This window comes from Falco punctatus (genome assembly GCF_963210335.1).
Source record: "Falco punctatus genome assembly, chromosome: Z".
NCBI classification, from domain to species: Eukaryota; Metazoa; Chordata; class Aves; order Falconiformes; family Falconidae; genus Falco; species Falco punctatus.
In genome coordinates this window covers 23764016-23783875 of record NC_137586.1, presented here as the reverse complement: position 1 = coordinate 23783875, position 19860 = coordinate 23764016, and the positions used below count along the sequence as shown (strand labels likewise).

The window sequence follows — 19860 nt, the reverse complement described above, 5'->3', positions numbered from 1 at the left end:
TGGTCACTGAGTTGCCTCAAAAATTGATACTAAGTTAAATTGATGCTTAAGTTAAACTTACCATCCGTTGGAGCTGGCTAGTTTGCAGCCTTCCTCGTTCACCCAAGTTAGTCTTCCAAACAATGTCTAGTTTACCAATCACTGTTACACCTTTTATTACTCCAGCTTTCTCTGCAAATTCTTGCTTTGGTTTTAGGCAGTATAAGTATTGGCGTGTATCCATAGGTTGTAAATAGGTCCTTGAGCCAAAAGTAGACTCACTAAAAGAAAAAATACACATTAGGTCTAAATTTTAACAGTTATTTTTAAGAAGACTTCAGAATCCCACCTTTTTTCCCCATCCCTCACCAGTCTTCGCCACATGTATTTTATTCATAGAAAAACAAGTAGAATATTTTTGTGTTTTCGCAACAGAAAACGATTCTGGAATTTATGTAGCATCAAGAACCAAGGGGAGAAAACCTAAAATGATTCATCTGAGCCAGAAGGAACTGAAATGGTAATCCACTTTCCCATACTTTAATTTATTATCTGGCATTTTAAGTGTTCCTAGTCATTTTACTTCTGCTATTTCGTTTCCTCCCAGTAAATCTCACTGTCACAAGCCTAAGATTCCCATTCAAGGCAAGAACCATTACAGCAGATGTATACACTCTGTAGGAACACATGCTGCACTACACCGTTGGGTGAACCCTTAGACATGCAAGGAGAAGACAGGACTTTCACTTCAGCCCGCACTGCAGAAGCACCCAAACATCACCTGCTCCAAAAACCCAAGCACCTGCAAAGCTCAAACAGTTTAATGACAGTTGGCGTTTTAGTAATTAACAAAACATGTAATTTATTTCAGCATGACACACTTTTATATTCTAAGACCCTGTAAGGGCATTCCACTGTATCACCTTGATTGCTGCCTTGCTAGATGTTGATTAGAATAACTGAAGACAGTCACCAGTCTACTAGAAGGAAGCAAGGACAATTCAGATGAGTCCTGTAAGGCTGAATACGTATAGACAGGTAAGTCAGAACCAGACGTGAGTTAAGTTTTATATAGGAGATACTGAAGAAGTAGCATGCTATCATGTTACCCTGTCATCCATGTTACAAATTATTTGAGGATTAAGCTGGGGATTTCTCTACCAGCTAGAATTACAAAGCTTTAAGAACAGTTTCTATAAAAAGAAAACTGTATCAGCTTTTCCAGCTGAACACATAATAGGAATTTGATCTTATTAATCAAAGAAGTACAAGCCTTCCATTACAGCCAACTCATTAACTGTAATCCTTATATCTCATGAAATTTTATGAGTTTCAAAGTCAAGTATCCTGAATCTGAACATACCTTTCCCCAGCTGTGTCAACCGTGTTCAGTTCTGCAACATTGTACATCATAGATGGCTCTAAAGAAACCTTCTCCATGAACATCGGAGAGGTAGTGATATTCTGAATCTGAGCTTCCAGAAACACTTCATCTGTCTGGAAAAAAAAAAAACCCAAACCAAAATTGCAACTTCATGAGAACATGATTAGTGTTATTAAGAAAGTAGACAGTCCTATTGTTAAAAGTCACATGTGTTTAGTTCATGCCTGCAAATCAAATTAATTAATGCAAGAAAAAAATCTGAATCCCAGTAACAACAGGAGCAAAAGTGTTAGTCAACAGGTATCTTGCCAAACAATGGATGTGGGATAATTTCACTGTTCTAGCTATTGCTTATTTGTAATGCATTAGATCATCACTTCAAGACTTCCATTAACTCAATAGCAACTCAAGTTTTAATCCAAATTATAAAAAAGAAGAAAAAAGAATAAAAGGTAAGGAATTGCAGCGCACAACGACATGCCATGCCAGATTACTAGTGCATCAAGCTGTATATAAAAATTAAAATAAGTGTGTGTGTTTAACTGAAGTGAAATAGTTCAGGTACATGCTCTGAGATTTTATTATTACAAAACACTGATGTACTGGCTAAAGAGCAAAAACCAGCCTCCTCTCTCACTCAGCTGCACCATGCCAATGGTTTCCAATATTATATGCATCCAACAATTTAATTGGTACTCTACCTTCAAAACATTGTTAAGACATATCTGTTAAATGAAGCTAATGCCTTAAGATGGTATATAATCACCAATTCTAGGACAGGAATGAAAGCTACAGAAAGTTAAAGCTGAAAAAACTTAAAACTAGAGGTGTTCTGGCCTCACTGCTTCTGTGGAATTGCAGACCAGTGAAGTAAATTTTCAGCTCTAAAACCTAGGGACAGAATAATTACAGAAGGCTCAGTCTACTAGAGATACAAGCCCCTGGCAAAGTGAAAAACAAAACCAAGGAATTGCCAATTAGGAAAGAAAAAAAAAAGGGTGGCGAGGGGGTACTAAATCTGCATTTACAAGCAAGTTAGTGATTCAGTCAGTTGGACTAGATGATCATTGTAGGTCTCATACAACTGAAATAGTCTATTCTATAAATTCAGTATGGAACAGTTTAGGTATTTTGTTATGATAAATAAAAAGTATTTTTATGAGGAAGGTGGAAGGAAGCTTACAATTCCTTTTTAATCAGTGTAGATGACTTCATTATACAAACGGAGTCTTGCTTTTAAATTACAAAATTAAAGTGGGACAAAATAGTTGAAGTATTTTAATCTCAAAAGGCATTTTGTGTTAGGAGAGATAACAGAATGGTACTGGAACTATTTGTTATGGCTTATAAGCATGCTGAATACAAATCAGATGGTAGCATGTAACTAATAATGAAAACTATGCAAGCTCCATGGGTTACAGACCTCACACTTGCAAAAGGAGCTGGAAATAACTCCAACTAAAACATGGCTCTCAGTAATTATTACTACTACAGCCTGACTGTTGCTTAAATTGATACTGTTTATATCCCATAAATCCATTGCTCAAAGTGTCCATTCACCCAAATTTTAGTTGTTTTCAGTGCAGCAACCATAGGCAGAAGTTTAGAAAAAGCCAATTTGAAAGGGAAAAGAAAAAACAAGCAGCATAATGAAAAAGCAAGTCAGTTTTGTGTTATTCCTAAATTGGTTTAATATTACATGGTTTAGAAAAAAAATAAATCCTTAAGTACTTCAGAAGAATGCAGTTTATTTTAATGTAAGGCACACCTTAAAGTGAAATCAGACTGCAGAAGTATTGGACTAACTCATCAACTGTTACATGCATTTAAAAGTTTGAAAGTGCAGTTCCGGCTAGCAAAAGGAAGGAAGAACATCCAGCTGCTGCTCTCTCCTCAAACCCACTGTCTCCACAAACCAGACATGAAAAGTTCTGTCACAGCTTACAAGCAGTACTGTAGTAAAACCTGCATTTCTATAGGTCAAAAGCAGGAAACTTTTAGTAGGGATTAACTTTTGTTTTCAAATAATGAATCTCATCAAATTTTGGTGAAGTATTTTCTAGGATGACCCCCACAAGCAAGAGTCTATACTAATCAACTTTTAGTTTCAACAATGGGTATTAAAGAAAGAGCTAACCATTTAAATGATTAGCTGTACATAAAAAGATGAGAAAACATCAGTTCATGATATGCAGAACAAACATTGCTTTTCCATTATGTTTTTAAAAGAAAGTCAACAACAAGCACAGAGACAGATAGGCAATTAAAAAAGCATACATATTTATAAAAAAATAAATAAAAATTACCACAGAACTGAGGTCACTCTAATGGGAAAATAAAAAAAGAACACATTAGAGAAATTAGGGTTAAATGTTATAAAGAAAAAGGAGGCTAACTTTCAAACAAAATGCAATTCTGCATTTTTTTGCACCATCTAAACAAGATAGCATTAGTAAGACAGAAATATAAATAAAAATGGATGCAAACAAAGATGACAACTACATTTCTAGTAAGTTATAGCTAGTATGGTTACATGGTTTACTAGCTTTGCTTCAGAACCAATCCAAAGTAGAGTCTAAAGGCACACAAGTCACAGATAAAATGTGGTAGAACAAACTGATCCAATTAAACAAAAAACAAAAAAAAAAAAAAAGGGGGTGGGTGGGTTAGTTTTTGAGCAAGTTTAAAGTTTGTCCTGAATTTCAATCCATGCAATGGGTTGAATATGTAATGGAAAAACAGTCCTTGTCATTTTACTAATAACTTGAAAAACCTACACACATGAGACCTCAAAATAAAAATAATGTGGTAATGTGTTCAAGCAAAGCTACAATACTGCAGCTTATAACAAAATTTGGCGTAACATAATCAGGAAAAACTTTTTTCCATATCCATCATTCCAAAAACCCAACTTTAATAGCAAAATTTGTCTCCTTAAGTGTCTGCATATTTGTCTCCCTATGTACGTTTGCAGAAACAGAACCTTTTACAGAGCCTTCTCCAAGGCACAAGGTCAGTGAGAGACTTTCTATAGCCCAGGGCAGGTAATTCAATCTCAGGATCGCAGCAGGTTAGGGTGACAGGGCATGTGTTTTATGCACTAATTTCATTAATCAACTTGATTTAGATGGTACTGCAATATGAGCAACAAGCAAGAAAATTAAGGTTCAGCATCATTCCTTGTCTTAGAAAAAATGACATTATGGATTATTTCTAGTAGAAAATAATTTTAGTGACAGACTATGAACAGAGAGCATCACATCTGTAACATTAATGGTAACAGTTTAACTGGTTAGTCAATATTTAAAGACCTTTAGTTAACTAATAACTGACACATACCAACTTTCCCCCACCCTCTGCACCTAAGGATAACAGTCTTTAACATTCAGGATAAAGGTCTTGATGCTTTGACAGCAATGAAGTATCACATCAACATCTAACCAAGGACTTATTTCTAGGGTTTTTTGATTTTATTTGACTTCCGTGGTCACAACACATCAGCAATTTATATACTTTCAGAAATGAAATATGAATGGTACTGTATCAGTTTGCTAGGCAAACAAAAATTGCTTAGTTAATATCATCCGAAATCTTAAAAAATTTTTTTTTCTATCCATCATACGGATACTGTGGTAATGAGAGTTGCATGTTTCTGAACAGGAAGAACAAAAAGATTTCAAGTAACCTTTTAAAACCTTTGGGGGTGGGAGGGGAAACCCAAACCCAAAAATATCCACCACAAATACCAGCTCAGATACCAAAGCATCTCATAGATCTTTATTGTGAGGAGGAACTGGAATGGAGTTTGAGTCCCTTATCAGGCCAGTCAGTAAAACAATTTCATAAGAAAAGAATATTTTGACCTATGTTCAAAGTTTGATCAGAATTTACGTTAAGGAGGTTTTATTTCCATTCATTATGTAATGTTTCAGCACAAGAAATTCACACGTGAAATACAGATAAACAGCACCATTTAATTCATCTCTCCTTTCCCCTACCACATATTTTCTATCTAAAACAATAATATAATCTACGCACAAAGTGGAGGTTTATTTTGTTCCCAGAGGAATTACCTAGTTTTGTGTGATTGGTTTTGTTCTTAAATCACAGCAGGAGACATTTCCAGACACTGCCATTTATGGATAACACCAGTTCTATAAGGCACTCGACCACTGGTATGTGCTTACATTCCAACTTACTTGGTTACTTGGTTATCTTACACCTGGTGAACCTAAAGATTGAAACCTGTGGCCTAAATGTATGTACCAAGATGCTGTTAGGCTTTTTTTTTTTTCCTCTATACTATGGTATTTAATTCACTTATGACCTGTGCCTTGATTTATCCAATCTCTAAGTAAATTACACACTACGTATTAAACATGTGAATTTACATGCTCTTTGTTCACAGCAGAAAGAAAATCCTCACGGCAAGTTTCCTGCACAGCTCTGAACAAGGCAGATCTTTGCACCAGGAACCCTCATTTGTAGAACAGAAATTCTTATCTGTTAGTTCTCCCTTCTGTTTTCTCTATTGATACTGTCAGGAAGGGAAAGAACTATACCTTTTACAACTCTATAGCCATGATCTTGCATGATGAACCCCAGGTGTGACTATGATGGAGATAACTGGAACAATAGACCTGGAGACTCTGCTTTTCTACATGCAAATTCATAGCACACATCTGATTAGTTAAGAACAAACAGGAGAGCAAAATATTTTCTACTCAGCTTAAGCATGTTATTTTTCAAAATGCCAAAATTCCATACATTTCCTTTCCATTCACTGACACTTCAGTCTTTTTTCTCCCATCTACTATTCACTGCAACATAAAACACCTACAAATTCACTGTATCTTTTAAGCTATTTCAATCAAACTGTTTAAGAACATTAATGAAGGAATCAAATAACTAGCAGTGTTATAGCTGACCGTATTTCAGGGGTTATAGAAAAAATTTAATACTCACAATGAAAGCTCTCAAAGTACTTTGCAAGTATCAGTCTGAACTTTCTACAAACAGTATAGAATACCATGCCCACAAAATCAGCTACTTGCTCACCACCACAAAGCAGGTAAGTGATCATGATGGAAGCACATTTCCCCACTATGTAATGAGCTATTGTGGAAGTTTATGCACCCTACCTATATAATATATATATCCACAGGGAATGTCTAAAAATAAAAAGAATGCTGTATGTAATTTGTAAGTGTTTCCACTATCTGTGTCACCTTCAGTTAAAATTCTTCCCATAAATAGCCAAAGACAGATGACTAAGGATGTCCAAATACAAGGCATAAGGTCATTTAGTTTTGAAGCACTGTGTATAACTGCCACAAACCTAAACTATAAATTATTGAAAAGAGGGGCCATATCTACATTACAGAAATGAAAATTTAAATTTTTGAAATTTACATTTCCCCAATCTAGTGAATTATCTGCTTTATGAACAATTAATCACCTTTACAGCAAGTACTCTTATCAGCCTCAACAGACAAGCAATAACAAAATATTTGAGTTCATGGGAAAGCAGAAAATATGCAAAATTTTTAGTCAATTACATTAAGGTCCTGAACATGTCTCCCTTAGCTACCATCTCTTTCCCCCTTCATCAAAAATGCATCTATTTTTAAACTAAATGATACAAAGCAACCACCTAATTTCTTCCCTTTAGAACTGATCATCTTTTGCAGAAGTATGTATTCAAGAAGCTCTTTGAATTTAATCTAACCACCTAATGTGAAGTAATAAAGCCAGCACACCAAACCAAAGCCAAATACATACAGTTCTCACTTACCTCAGCATTGTAGAATTTGGTTTTCACATCTAGTGGTTTAAGAACCTGAAAGAAATGGGAAAGAAACAAACTGACAATTGGTTTCTCAGACAATTTCAGCATTAAACTGTTCGTAAGTGCTAGGATCTTTACCAAAGTTATTTTCTTTTTGATCTTACATAGAACAGGTGCATAATGGAATACATGATACAATCAGTTCAGCTAAAACCTCACAATTCACAGTATGTACTTGTTGCTTCTTACTTGCACACTTGACTGCTTTACCTCTAAGCAGTTTTCTCAGATTGAAAACAAAAGCTTGTCCACCTAAGTACTGGCCTCTTATGAAACCGGGCAAATCCAGTACACTAAGTAGATCTATGTCTTTAACATAACATCCTGAAGTGGTCTGCGCTTGCTTCAAGCCAGAACCCTATAATATTTACAAGTCCTTCAGTGTTCTGCAGAAGAAGTTGCTGAGGGCTCAATTTAATTTATTTTTAGAGAAGAACTATTTGTGTGATTACTTTAAGCAACAAACCATTACTAGGCTTCATTTCCTTCCTGCAAATGCAACTGTTACAAGATATAAAAAAGCCAGTAAATCGTTTTAATTGCATGAGATCAAATCAGCAAGAGAAAACAATTTGATGACATAAAAGATGATAATAAAGTATTGGCTCTTAAGTGCTTGAATTGTGCATAAAGCCACTACACTTAACACATTCAAATATGAAATGGATATACATGATGTAACTGAAAGAAGTAATCTATTATACTCATAAGGAAATTGAATTAAATTATCTTGCTGAATACAGATTTCCCTTTCCACAAGCAAACTCCTCTTTTGTTTACACATAAGTATACTGCAACCTGAAAGACCCCTGAAGTTCCACATTGTGAATAAAGTTTTTAGCCCTGAAGAATTCAAGATTAAAAAGTACTCTTTACAGAGATTTCTGCATTATAAGAGGCATAATCTTAACTCTCCAGTCAGAAAAAAACAGTCATTTAGGCTTTTGCTGGTTAAGGGTTTTTTTCCACCAAATATTTTCCTTCAGAGAGCTTCTTAATAATTCCCCTAAATGCTGATTTCTCTCTTTTTCTGATAAACAAAATGAATTTCCATTCATTCTAGTAAATTCCAAGTGGCCAAAAAAAAAAAAAAAAATTACTGTGAGATTCAAACCTCCCCACATCCCCCAAACCAAACAACCACCAAACCCCAGAAAGAATCATTCCTTCTCCATATAAACATAATGGTGTTAATTACTCAGAGAAAACTCTGGAAGAGGCACTATGTATCGGTATGGAGCTATACACAATGCTTGAAAAGGAAGCTGTAACTTTGTTTTGTTCAGCTTAGTTCAACAACTGTAACCCCTGTTCAACTTAGAAGATCCTAGAAAATATAACTGAAAAAGTGAGAATCTGTCAGAGAAAATGCTTTGGGCTTATGGGTTTTTTTTTAATTATTATTATAAAATAGCTGGTGGCACCTCAACACTAGCAACCACAATTCCCATTGTAAACATTGTTCAGTTTTCTGTAACATTTTTTTGTTTATTCTCAGTTTTATAGCTGCTGTCTCCATGTCAAATTTGAAAAATAACAACCAAAATCACTCAGTGAGTGTTTTTCTCATAGTACATCAGAGGGGATTTATAGAATGGTGTTAAAGTGCATATATACTTTTTGAGAAGCTTTTACGCTTCCTTCTTTCACAGAAGAGCTTCAAATTCGACAGATAGCTGGCCTTAGCTATTGTGACATTAAAGATGCCTGTTGGATTCAGTTTAAAAAACAGAGAAATTACAATATGCATGTAGAACCTTGAAAAAATGTGCACAAATAAGTTTCTATATCAAATCTAAAGAAGACATCAACACGTTGAACAAGGCTCTGGCAAGAACAAGGGTAGGGAAGGGAGAGAAAAGGAGAACTGGAGGCCTGCAGATGCGTATGTTATCAGAGAAAGCCTAGAAGGAACAGAGGGACAGAATACTGAATTCCTGGGGGGCAAAGAATGGAAAAACGGAAACAGTTTCACAAGGACAGCAAGACAAAACACACAAAAATGAAAAGCAGCTTCAATGAAGATGAAGAAACACCGTAGAGTTTGAGTTCAGAGGACAGTGTAACACACAAATCAGTATGGAATGATTTTCCTTAGGATTGTCTGGAAACACCTTTCACTAACGAACACCTGCCATTGCAAGGCCTAAAAGTACTAAAGCACTCAGGCGCTCTTTGTAGCGCATGGTAACTTAGCCTTCTACAGACCGAAATGACTTTATGAAGTATCTATATAGAGTACTAGAAGAGAGCAAAATTAAATCATCTACAACTCACAAAAGATACAGGTCTCAATTATATAATGCTCCTGTATTGCCGAACACTGTTGAGATCATCTGAAAACGTATTTAGTGAAGCACGCCACCTGATCCTCCATTCTACAGGAAACAGATCAATTACCCAAGTCTCAGCATATTTCTCTAAAAAATAAACAACCATTAAATGCACAGCCAAAATAGACTCCTGCCAGAATCACTCCACAGCTAACAGTAATTTCCTGTTTTCCTCAGGTACTCCAACCTCAAGTCTTGAAATTTGTGCAGTGGAACAAAAGGTTTCAACTCTCCCAGTGACTTTTGTGAATACTAGTCAGATATAACACATTAGATTTATTTGCTCAGTTTCTTTTAAAAAGCAAACCATTAAGTTCCAACTTAAAAAAGGTTACATACATAATCTAAACTCAAAGATGTGTCAAAGTCAGAATGAACAATACTTGTTCTGCTTAAAAATAATCATAACGCTGGCTGCTATAAAAAGGTTTAAAGTAGATTTTTCTTTCTCAATGAATAAAAATTCTAAGATGCAGTATATATTTTTTCTGAAATCTTTAACTGCATAGTAATTAGAAACCATCAGTTCATGTGAAATTTGAATGAAGGGTTTTATATGTTCAGTTTTAAAAGTCAGATTTTTAGTATGTAAAAGTGCTTTTGAAGTATCAAGTTTTAAAATGGGTTTTCCACATTGACCCACTCATTACAAGTAGAATACCTCATGCAATACCTGAAATTTGAAGAACTTCCTGAAGTACATCTTCTCTCCTGTCTGCGTAGTATAACTTACTGCACAAACCAGGCTGAAAGAAACAATTTTAAAAAAAAAAAAAAAAATTAATTTCTTCACATTTTGTGACTATACCAAAGCAGGAACAGAATAGCATGCACACGCTGCAGTTTTAATTAAGCTCATTTAATCACAGAAAAATGTAAAACCTTACATGTGTGTCCCTATCTCCTTTACTTCGTGATGGATCACATCATCAATGCAACAGTCAGGTTTAAGTTCTGCCACCGCAGCACTAGAAGCTGAAAGGTTCAAGCGCTGAGAACTTGTCTGAAGATCAGCCTGGCAACAAAAAAACAGACACAAAGCATTGCTTAGAACTGCAGGTGCTTAAAGCAATCTAAAGAAAAATAACTTGTTATGAAGTACTACATTTCACTGAGCATTTTTGTACCATATATTTTTTATATATATATATAAATAAAATATTTATTAAGATGATGAGATACTTGTCAAAGCTAAAGACAAGTTCTAAAATACATATAAATGGTTCAATCCTTTACCATGCAGCTTATAAACTCAAAGAATGGTTTGGGTTGGAAAGGACCTTAAAGATCATATAGTTCCAACCCCCTTGCCATGGACAGGGACACCTTCCACTTAGACCAGGTTGCTCCAAGCTTCATCCAGCCTGGCCTTGAGCACTGCCAGGGATGGGGCACCCACAGCTTCTCTGGGCAGCCTGTTCCCATCTCACCACTCTATTTGCTTTTTACATTGAGTTCCACAGCAACTTCTGAATTTTCTGTTCTCAATGTATTATTTGTTCAGCAGAAAATGCAAACCAACTAAAGAACACATTTGAAATATAAGCAAAATACTTAAAATACAAAATAAAATAAAAAAAACCCACACCCACCCCAAAAGAAAAAAAAAAAACAAAAACCAACAGGCATGCTTTATAGATACTTGATTTGATGACCTCATTAGAAGTGCAATTTAGCAAATATAGCTCCTATTCTTTAGCTGTGGAAGTTTTGCTACACCAACTCTCCAGAGAAGCTTTATAACATTATTTTTTTTTTTACACAATCCTAGTTTTTTATTTTAATTTGTAATATGTCTGCCAATATCTATTTTCATGTCTTATTGTTTCCAATTTCCAGGTATATTTTCTGGATTGGAAAAAGTGACACATATTTCGTGAAGTCTATATATTAGCATTAAACATACAAGATATTGTCAGAAAACATACTCAGCATTTTTAATAGATCTTTTAATAGATTAAAAGATTTAAATTATTTGAATAACAATTTTTAAATATTAACATTTTAATAAGTTGATTTATTTTCCACATACCTTCACCAGTATGTCCTTGACAACTTGATTACTATCATTATGTACACTAATGTAACTAGAAAATGTCTCTCCCAGAAATATATTTCTGTTACAAAAATAAAATAAAACAAAATATGTTTAGTAACAGTTATTTAAAAAAAATACAGAATATTTCACTGAAACACCTTTAAGTTCTAATTAAAATATATACACACACACGTTTGCCAGATCAAAGCCTAAAAGTACACTGGCATTTTCACACCCATACTTCTAAATGTAATCCTTCTAAGAAACTTCTAAGAAACTAAAATTACTGTAATAAACTCTGTTAGTCTAAGATGTGGTTTACAGTAGTGTATTACATTAGAAATTCACCTACAGCTGCAAATTTCTTTCAGCCTCCAATCCTTGTTACATTCAGAGTCAGGCTACAGACAAGGAACATCAGGTAGCACACATTTATATATTATGTCACATCATAAATCAACACACAGATTATTTTTAAAATAATTGAACATCTCATTGCATAACAATGATGTTAAAAACCAAAGAAAAGTAATGAACACATCACTATTAAATGCATCCTAAACCTTGCATGTTACAGTGAGAGTAATTCATTCTTACCCAAAATTTTGAGGCAAAGTCAGCATTTCTCCTAGCATCAAAGTTTCTGCTCCCTTTACAGTAGAAGGATCATCTTTCATGAGCTGATAAAATATATTACCTGTAGAAATATCAAATTGCTAATATCTAAATTTAGATATTTATTTAGATAGATCTAAAAGATCTAATATCTAATATTTGCTATGTCCAAAGCTTTGTCTATGTTTAAGTTATGACACTTCATCACTTATTCAGATGGAATTTATTTTAGACATGTGTTTTACAACCAACTTATTTAGGAATGAAATATGTATCTATAGGCTTGCCTATAAATATTAGTTATTTCCAGGCACGTACGTCCAATAAGTCATTCAGTATGCATAGCGAAGGGCACAATCCCAAAGGCATTATTCAAACTAAAACTTTAAGAGAAATTCTGCCTAAGTACAGTACATAACAGAACTAATTAGCTCCACTTACTATCTTGCCCTGCTTGCTTTGTATTTCCACACAATGCTCTCTTCTTAAATCTTTCACAGAATCGCAGACTGGCTGGGGTTGGAAGGGACCCCTGGAGATCATCTAGTGCAACCCCCCGGTAAAGCAGGCTCACCTACAGCAGGTTATACAGTCGCATCCAGGCAGGTTTTGAATCTCCAGAGAAGGAGACTCCACAGCCTCTCCAGGCAGCCTGTTTCAGTGCTCGGTCACCCTCAAGGTAAGGACGTTCTGCCTCATATTCAGGTGGAACTTCCTCTGTTGCAGTTTGTGCCCGTTGCCCCTTATCCTGTCACTGGGCACCACTGAAAAAAGCCTGGCCCCAGCCTCTTCACACTCACCATTAAGGTATTTGTAGACATTGATAAGATCCCCTCCCAGTCTTCTCTTCTCCAGGCTAAGCAGGCCCAGCTCCCTCAGCCTTTCCTCAGAAGGGAGATGGCTCCAGCCACCTCACCATCTCTGTAGCCCTCCCTGGACCCTCTCCAGTAGTTCCCTGTCTCTCTTGAACTGGGGAGCCCAGAACTGGACACAGCACTCCAGGTGCTGCCTCACCAGGGCAGAGCAGAGGGGAGGATCACCTCCCTCGACCTGCTGGCCATGCTCCTCCTGATCCCCCCAGGATCCCACTGGCCGCCTTGGCCACCAGGGCACACTGCTGGCTCATGGGCACCTTGCTGTGCTCCAGCACTCCCAGGCCCTTCTCCGCAGAGCTGCCTTCCAGCAGGTCAGCCCCAGCCTGTGCTGGTGCGTGGGGTTGTCCCTCCCCCGGTGCAGGACCCTACACTTGCCTCTGCTGAACTTCATCAGGTTCCTCCTCACCCAACTCTCCAGCCTGTCCAGGTCTCGCTGAATGGCAGCGCAGCCTGCTGGGGTATCAGCCCCTGCTCCCAGCTCTGTGTCATCAGCAAACCCGCCGAGGGGACACTCAGGCCCTTCATCCAGGTCACTGATGAGTATGTTGACCAGGACTGGACCTAGTACCGACCCTTGGGGAACACCATGAGCCACAGGCCTCCAGCCAGACTCTGTGCCACTGATCACAACCCTCTGAGCCCTGTCATTCAGCCTCTTACTATACTGGACTTTTAGATTGCAACTATTACTGGGGGAAGAGCAACGGATTTCCAGTTTACGACTGTAAGCCAAGCATAACACAATTCAGAAGTAGCAATTCTTCCAAAACAATTTTCCATGGAACATGTATGTATTGGTTCCAATTACCAGGGCATTTTCTCCAGATAAAGACGACAGTAACACCAAACTTTCTAGTTACACATTTCTCTCACAGCTGCCTTCCATCTTGTGCATTAATTGCTCAGACTTTGAGGTCATGTGTTTGCAGTATCACCACCCAGCTTTCAAAGCTGTAGGTCAAGAATTGTAGCATGCCCCTTGGTATTTTCCTACAGCCATTCCCAAACAAAATAAATGGCTGTTTCAGATTACCGTCTATGGGAGGTTGTAAGACTCCTCTGACATCTAAGTCTCAAATGCTCACATTGCTTAAACTGGTAATACATACATAATAATCAGTGAGTAGAAAAGATATACCTGGCAAATCTCTTTCTTCACAAGTCACTGGAATATTAGTAAATAAAGTAGGTTTGGTTAGCCTCATCACTGCAAAAAAAAAAAATATCAGAAAATAAACCATAGGTCAACGATACAAGTACTTTTTATTTTTAAAAAATAATTGTTTTGTCTTCATGTCCTTCCAACAAGAAATCCCACAACCACCAAGTTTTAGCCTGAAAAAGGGTAACACCGTTTTGGTACACTTGGCCTTTTTTAATATGAAAAAAATTCCCTGCTACCCCGAGACCCAAGAGCACTGGTGATAGCATTGCTCCTTCTTGCTTCATTCCTCCAGTGCACTAACATCTACTGCTTTCCATCTTACATGCTAAAGGTCTTGTATCTGGTACAGCATTCAGTACTTTGTGGACTTCAGAAGTGTACCAGGTTCATTTTTTGTGGACTTTCAGGCTAAGCACTTACTCTGTGATCCTGGTTACTCTAGAATTGGACATGATGACTAGTACAGACTCTTTCAAACACCAGGCTGTAAGGAATTGCATTTACACTCTGATCTCCCAACGTACACACAGGACAGTTATGAGTCTAAAAGCCTGCATTTATACAACTGCTTTTTCTTTTGAGTCACAAACTTTCAACTCAAACCAGTAAAACCATCACAAAAACTCCAGGAACATACTAAAAAGTTTTATTGGTACTGACAGAATCAAACTCACTGATATCTTGCTATTAAAAAAACCCTCTACTTCAGGAAAGTGGTATTTTCAAAAGCTCTTTTAATTCAAAATACTCAGAATTACATGATTTTTATTACAGATTCCAGATGTTGCCTCTTCAAAGAATTCTTCCATATTCATATAAACCAATGACCCTAATCTTGCATACAGCTTATAAAAGCACTCAGATGAAAAGAAGTTGAGCATTTGTAACCTTAGGTGTTGACCTGAATATGTAACAATTGAGTGTTTCCCCAAAACTTAATAAATATAAAACCATGTAATTTCTGAAAATTAAAACTAAAGAATAAAATGAAAGGATTTCTCTTGACTGCAACAAGTTAATCAACATCCTGCACCAACACATGTATTGTGCTTTTATCTTCATTATATTTTTGTGCATATGTCCAGTCAGCATTCATTATTTCTAGTGGTATTTTCTAGTAGTAATACCTACTACTATTTTGATCTACATTTGGGTGTAGTGGGCTATACTGGTTCACAAGAACTTACATTACCATACAATCAGATCTGGGCAAGTTAGCATTGACAAAAATCTCAGTTTTCATGTAAAAAAGGTATTACGTTCTCTTCGTTACGCTGAAAAGCTGAAAAACATGACCTCTGAAGGCTTAGAACCATGAGGCAAATAAAAAGCCCCAAAACACACAAAACAGTAAATGGAGAACCAGATTCAACACTGAAAACGAAAAAGATAAATACTGAACTATATATGCATACAAATTAAGCATCTCTCAAGCAGTTAAAAATGAAGTCTGGATTTCAGCTTGTACACTGGTGCTACCAAGACTAATAATTCTGTAGAGAAACCAAGTGTAGTGTTCACTTTTTATTACGTGACAGTTACCCAGCTGAGATGATACAAGCCAACACAAAGCAGCAGCAAGCTGACAGCTACCACTGAGCCATGACACCTATCTCTGGTTCTGTTTAGTAAAATGTTTGTTTAGCTCTTGGTGGTATGTTAAACAAATATAGTCAAACTGTGTTATTGGTAGTTACCTAACTTTATTCATATTTACAATAAGCCCCTATAAACTAGTACTTGCTGACTGTTTCTAAAGGTACAGTTACAAACCAAGTTTAGTCACTTTTAAGACAATAAAAAAAAACCCAGCTAAATAAGTTTTGACTTCATTCTGTGATGTAAGTAAACTAACATGTTTAGATTACATAGTTACAAGGACTACTAAATCAATATTAGAAAATACTGTATTTCTGCAGGACAACTCATCTCTTTTTCTAAGATCCTAGACACAAAACACAACATTAAATAAAACAAATCGTGCTGTGTTCAACTCTATTGTATCTTTAAAAATGCTGTTGCACAAACAAATTCTGTTACTGTTAGTGTTAAGCTCCGAAAAATAATTTCAGTGAAATAACTTACTTCAAAATACTATTGACCCTCAGTTACTCTAGACAGTATTTTTACATTCATTTTGCTATGTGGTAATATTAAATGTCACAAACACCCCAAACATCAACATAAGACCCCCTTAACATTTAGTCAAAGTTTAGAAATATACGTCAATGATCCAGACTGAGCAATATCCTTAATTTTAAGACTGCAAAAAGCTATGTAATGCTTACAGTAATTATTTCAGCACAAGAGTGTCAACAAAAGAAAAATGTAAGTAAAAGTCCAAGAGGATTTTATTTAGTTTTTACACTGAGGGATCTCTGTTATGCTTACGTGCAATTTTATTTGATCAGCATTAATGACGATCTAGCAATCTACAAATAACATTAATTTATTTTCGCTCTTTTCCAGATGCCAGACCTTGACCTCCAGCTCCAGCAAAATTATCTGGATTAATTTATTTTCCCCCTTTTCCAGATGCCAGACCTTGACCTCCAGCTACAGCAATATTATCTGGAGTTAGCAGGGGTACCCAAGAGAAATATACACCCTTGTAGCATACATACCAATCTCAGCTTAACTGCTCTACTGACCCTCCAAACATTGAATTGAGCAGGGACAGAAGGACAGCACGAGCTTGAAACACTTCATTCTTTCCGGTGATGAAGTCATGCTGAACTCAGCCTTTTATCACCATAAAACACACTGAAATCCTCAGAGACTTTTACCTTCCATAATGACAACAACAGAAGTTTACATATAGAAGTCAGATTCTTTCATTTCCTGACTGGTAGCTGGAAGTCACCATTTGTTCCCCAGTATAACTAAGAGACAAAAGACCAGAAACGTCAGGGGGGGGTGGTGGTGGAGTATCTTATTACTAAAGTCATAAAACAGCAAATGCTAAGTTGTTCGTTATTTTTCAGCACACTATTTCCACTGAAACTTCCATTAGTCTTTCTGGAAAAATACGGACAATGTTTCTAAGACAGTGTATACATGTCGCAGAAATTAAGTTTGTATTTCATGCGAGGACTATGCCTTCATTAAAAACCACCCACACATGACTGTCAGTATATAATCAGATCTTGAAGGTCTCTGTGTCTAAAATAATTAGAGATCCTTATAGCGATCACAACAACTCACTTTAAAAATTTTTCCTTCTCCTGATTTCAAAGAAGCACAACAAGGATATACTTTCCTTGATAAAGTATAAATTTTATTATCTGACACAGCTTGCTATAATAGTCAATTTTATTTTTCTCCTTTAGAACACTGAGGTAGAGAGAAGCTACAAAACAGTACTAAGTCAAACAGAAACTTACTAATCTTAACAGAACCATCCATAAGTCCCCTTACAAAACAAAGTTAAATAAATTATTACAGTTATAAAACTGTAGCAAAGGAATATTATTTTGCTGCTTGCTAATTCATCAGTTGTTCTAGAGTTTTTATATTCTAAGCTGGTTCAACACTTGAGACAGCAATTTTATTATGAAACTCTACCTTACAATTATAAACTAAATATAACTCCAAATTTATTTACAAGCAAGTTCATTTTATCAGTAAGGCTCAGCTTATTCCTAAGAATATTTCTAACATATTCACAGTATAATATATCACAGAAAATCCAGATCTGTCCCACAGATCTTTGGATAGTAGCATTGCAAGATGGCAATTCATTCTGCTTGATGAGTCTATTCAATTTTATCCAGATTTCCTCCAAATTCTGATTATTACAATTAGACTGTTCAATTATCCACTTTGCTCTATAAAATGCATGCAGTTTTAGCCTTTCCAAATTAGTCTGCAGTTCTTGAGATAAAGGAAGAATCTCTTCCTTAAGCTTAGGACTAGGGAGAGAGACACTCCAAGATCTTTTCAATTTTTGTTTTCCATTAGCTGGTAGTTCTCCTTGATTCTCCAAGTTAATTGATGTGCGAACAGTTTGCTCTTTGACTAAAGCCTGCCCGTGTTTCATGCTAGACTGAAACTCAAGGAGGTATTTTGTGCAGTCATAATCAGAAGATTCTGTAACATATTCTGAAGGTGTAGAAAGTTGTTTCAATTCTTCTGCTTCCTCACAAGACACAACAGGTGGTCGCTTTTTCGGTTTGAGGGGAAGTCTGTTTAAATCATTTGGAAACCAGGGTGTAAATCTTGGTAACTGACGAATGGGAAACTCCTTCACTGCTGCTTCTGCCAGTTTCTGCAGTTTTACTAGATCTCTCTGATGTGGTCGATAATGCAAGACCATGTCCATGTTTGTACAGTAGGAATCAGTCATTCTTAAGAAAAGGAACAGTCTCTTGATTAGGATTCTCAACTCTAGACTGAAATTTAAAAGAATTTTCTTGCCCCATGCTGCAAAGATCAGTGGAAAACAGGACCTAAAGTAGAAGTATTATAAAATATGATACTACCATATTAAAAAAAAAACCACCACACCAAAACCAAACAAAAACCACACTGCTAGGATATTTCACAGAAAAGCAACACCTAGTAAAAATAAGCAAGACCATTCTACTTTATCCAGGCTGAATATTAGTGACTGTATTCCATCATTACTTGTGTAACTTCAGTATACTGAACATTATCCATATGCGCAGTTTACGCAACACTGTCCCTCCCAAAAGTATGCTTTTACTGTCAGCACCTCATACTTGCCATCCATGTGTCATTATTCTTGCTATATTGTTGTGATGCAAACTAGAAGAGATACTAGTACTGCTGCCCATTTTCTCAATAAAATAAAAAAATAAATACATGTCTGGTGAAGTGTTTTCCTCCCACACCTCATTTCAAGCCAGGGCACAGAAAACACATGTGTTACAGAAATCCCATCAGAAATAGTAGTGACTGATACAACAGGTTTTAGTCACAGGTTAAAAGGGAAGTGCTACAGGCAAGTTAAAGTTGTCTGCTTCCATTTCATACCATAACTACACATTTAGTTTCATTCTCATAGCTTTCAAGTAATGCATGCAGCCATCCTATTAGTCCTTAAGTTAAGGACCCAATAATTTCTTAATTTATTCAATTTTTAGAATAACTAAAAAACACATTAACTCCTTAAAAACTTTAAACTTTCACATGTCATTGCTTTCTCTCACACAAAGATTAGATTAAATGCAGGGGGTGGGGAGCACTATCAACATTACTATGAAATATAACATAACATGCACTCTCTTGCTCTTCTGGTGTCCTGTCCCATCCCACCTCCCTCTCAACAAGACTGCAGTCATTTCAGGTTCCCTGCCAGAGATAAGCAATATACAATGATATTAAAATTAATAAAAATCTAGGATTGTTTAATCATTACACTGTCAATATTTTGTTTAAAATAGTCACAATGCAAAAAAACCCTGATACCTTTCTCACTTCTTTTGCAAAATCTGCAGCCTGGACACTGCACCAAATTCAATACAAGTTTCTTAAAAAAGCAAAATGATCTACCATAAAACTCTTTGCTTTGAATTAACTTCTATCAAAATGCATTTGCCTTGTCAGCTGATGATGCTTCCTGTTCTCAGGTTTTTGGCTTTGTGTGTGTGTGCACATATAT

The 19860-nt window shown here is 36.1% G+C and overlaps 1 protein-coding gene across 4 annotated transcripts in view; it reads right to left on the bottom strand.

The window, feature by feature from the left end:
• Positions 1-19860, bottom strand: part of TRAPPC13 (trafficking protein particle complex subunit 13) — a 30842-nt gene that overhangs the window by 9807 nt on the left and 1175 nt on the right. For 2 of the 4 annotated variants that reach the window (XM_080372851.1, XM_080372852.1), the window contains exons 2-10: positions 14211-14279; positions 12180-12279; positions 11577-11661; positions 10432-10559; positions 10218-10290; positions 7158-7202; positions 3670-3687; positions 1343-1476; positions 62-260 (exon numbers count right to left, since the gene is read on the bottom strand). In XM_080372851.1, coding sequence (XP_080228977.1) covers positions 62-260; positions 1343-1476; positions 3670-3687; positions 7158-7202; positions 10218-10290; positions 10432-10559; positions 11577-11661; positions 12180-12279; positions 14211-14279 — 851 coding nt within the window. The remainder of the gene's footprint in view (positions 1-61; positions 261-1342; positions 1477-3669; positions 3688-7157; positions 7203-10217; positions 10291-10431; positions 10560-11576; positions 11662-12179; positions 12280-14210; positions 14280-19860) is intronic. The other 2 variants (XM_080372853.1, XM_080372854.1) reach the window with 1 other exon arrangement.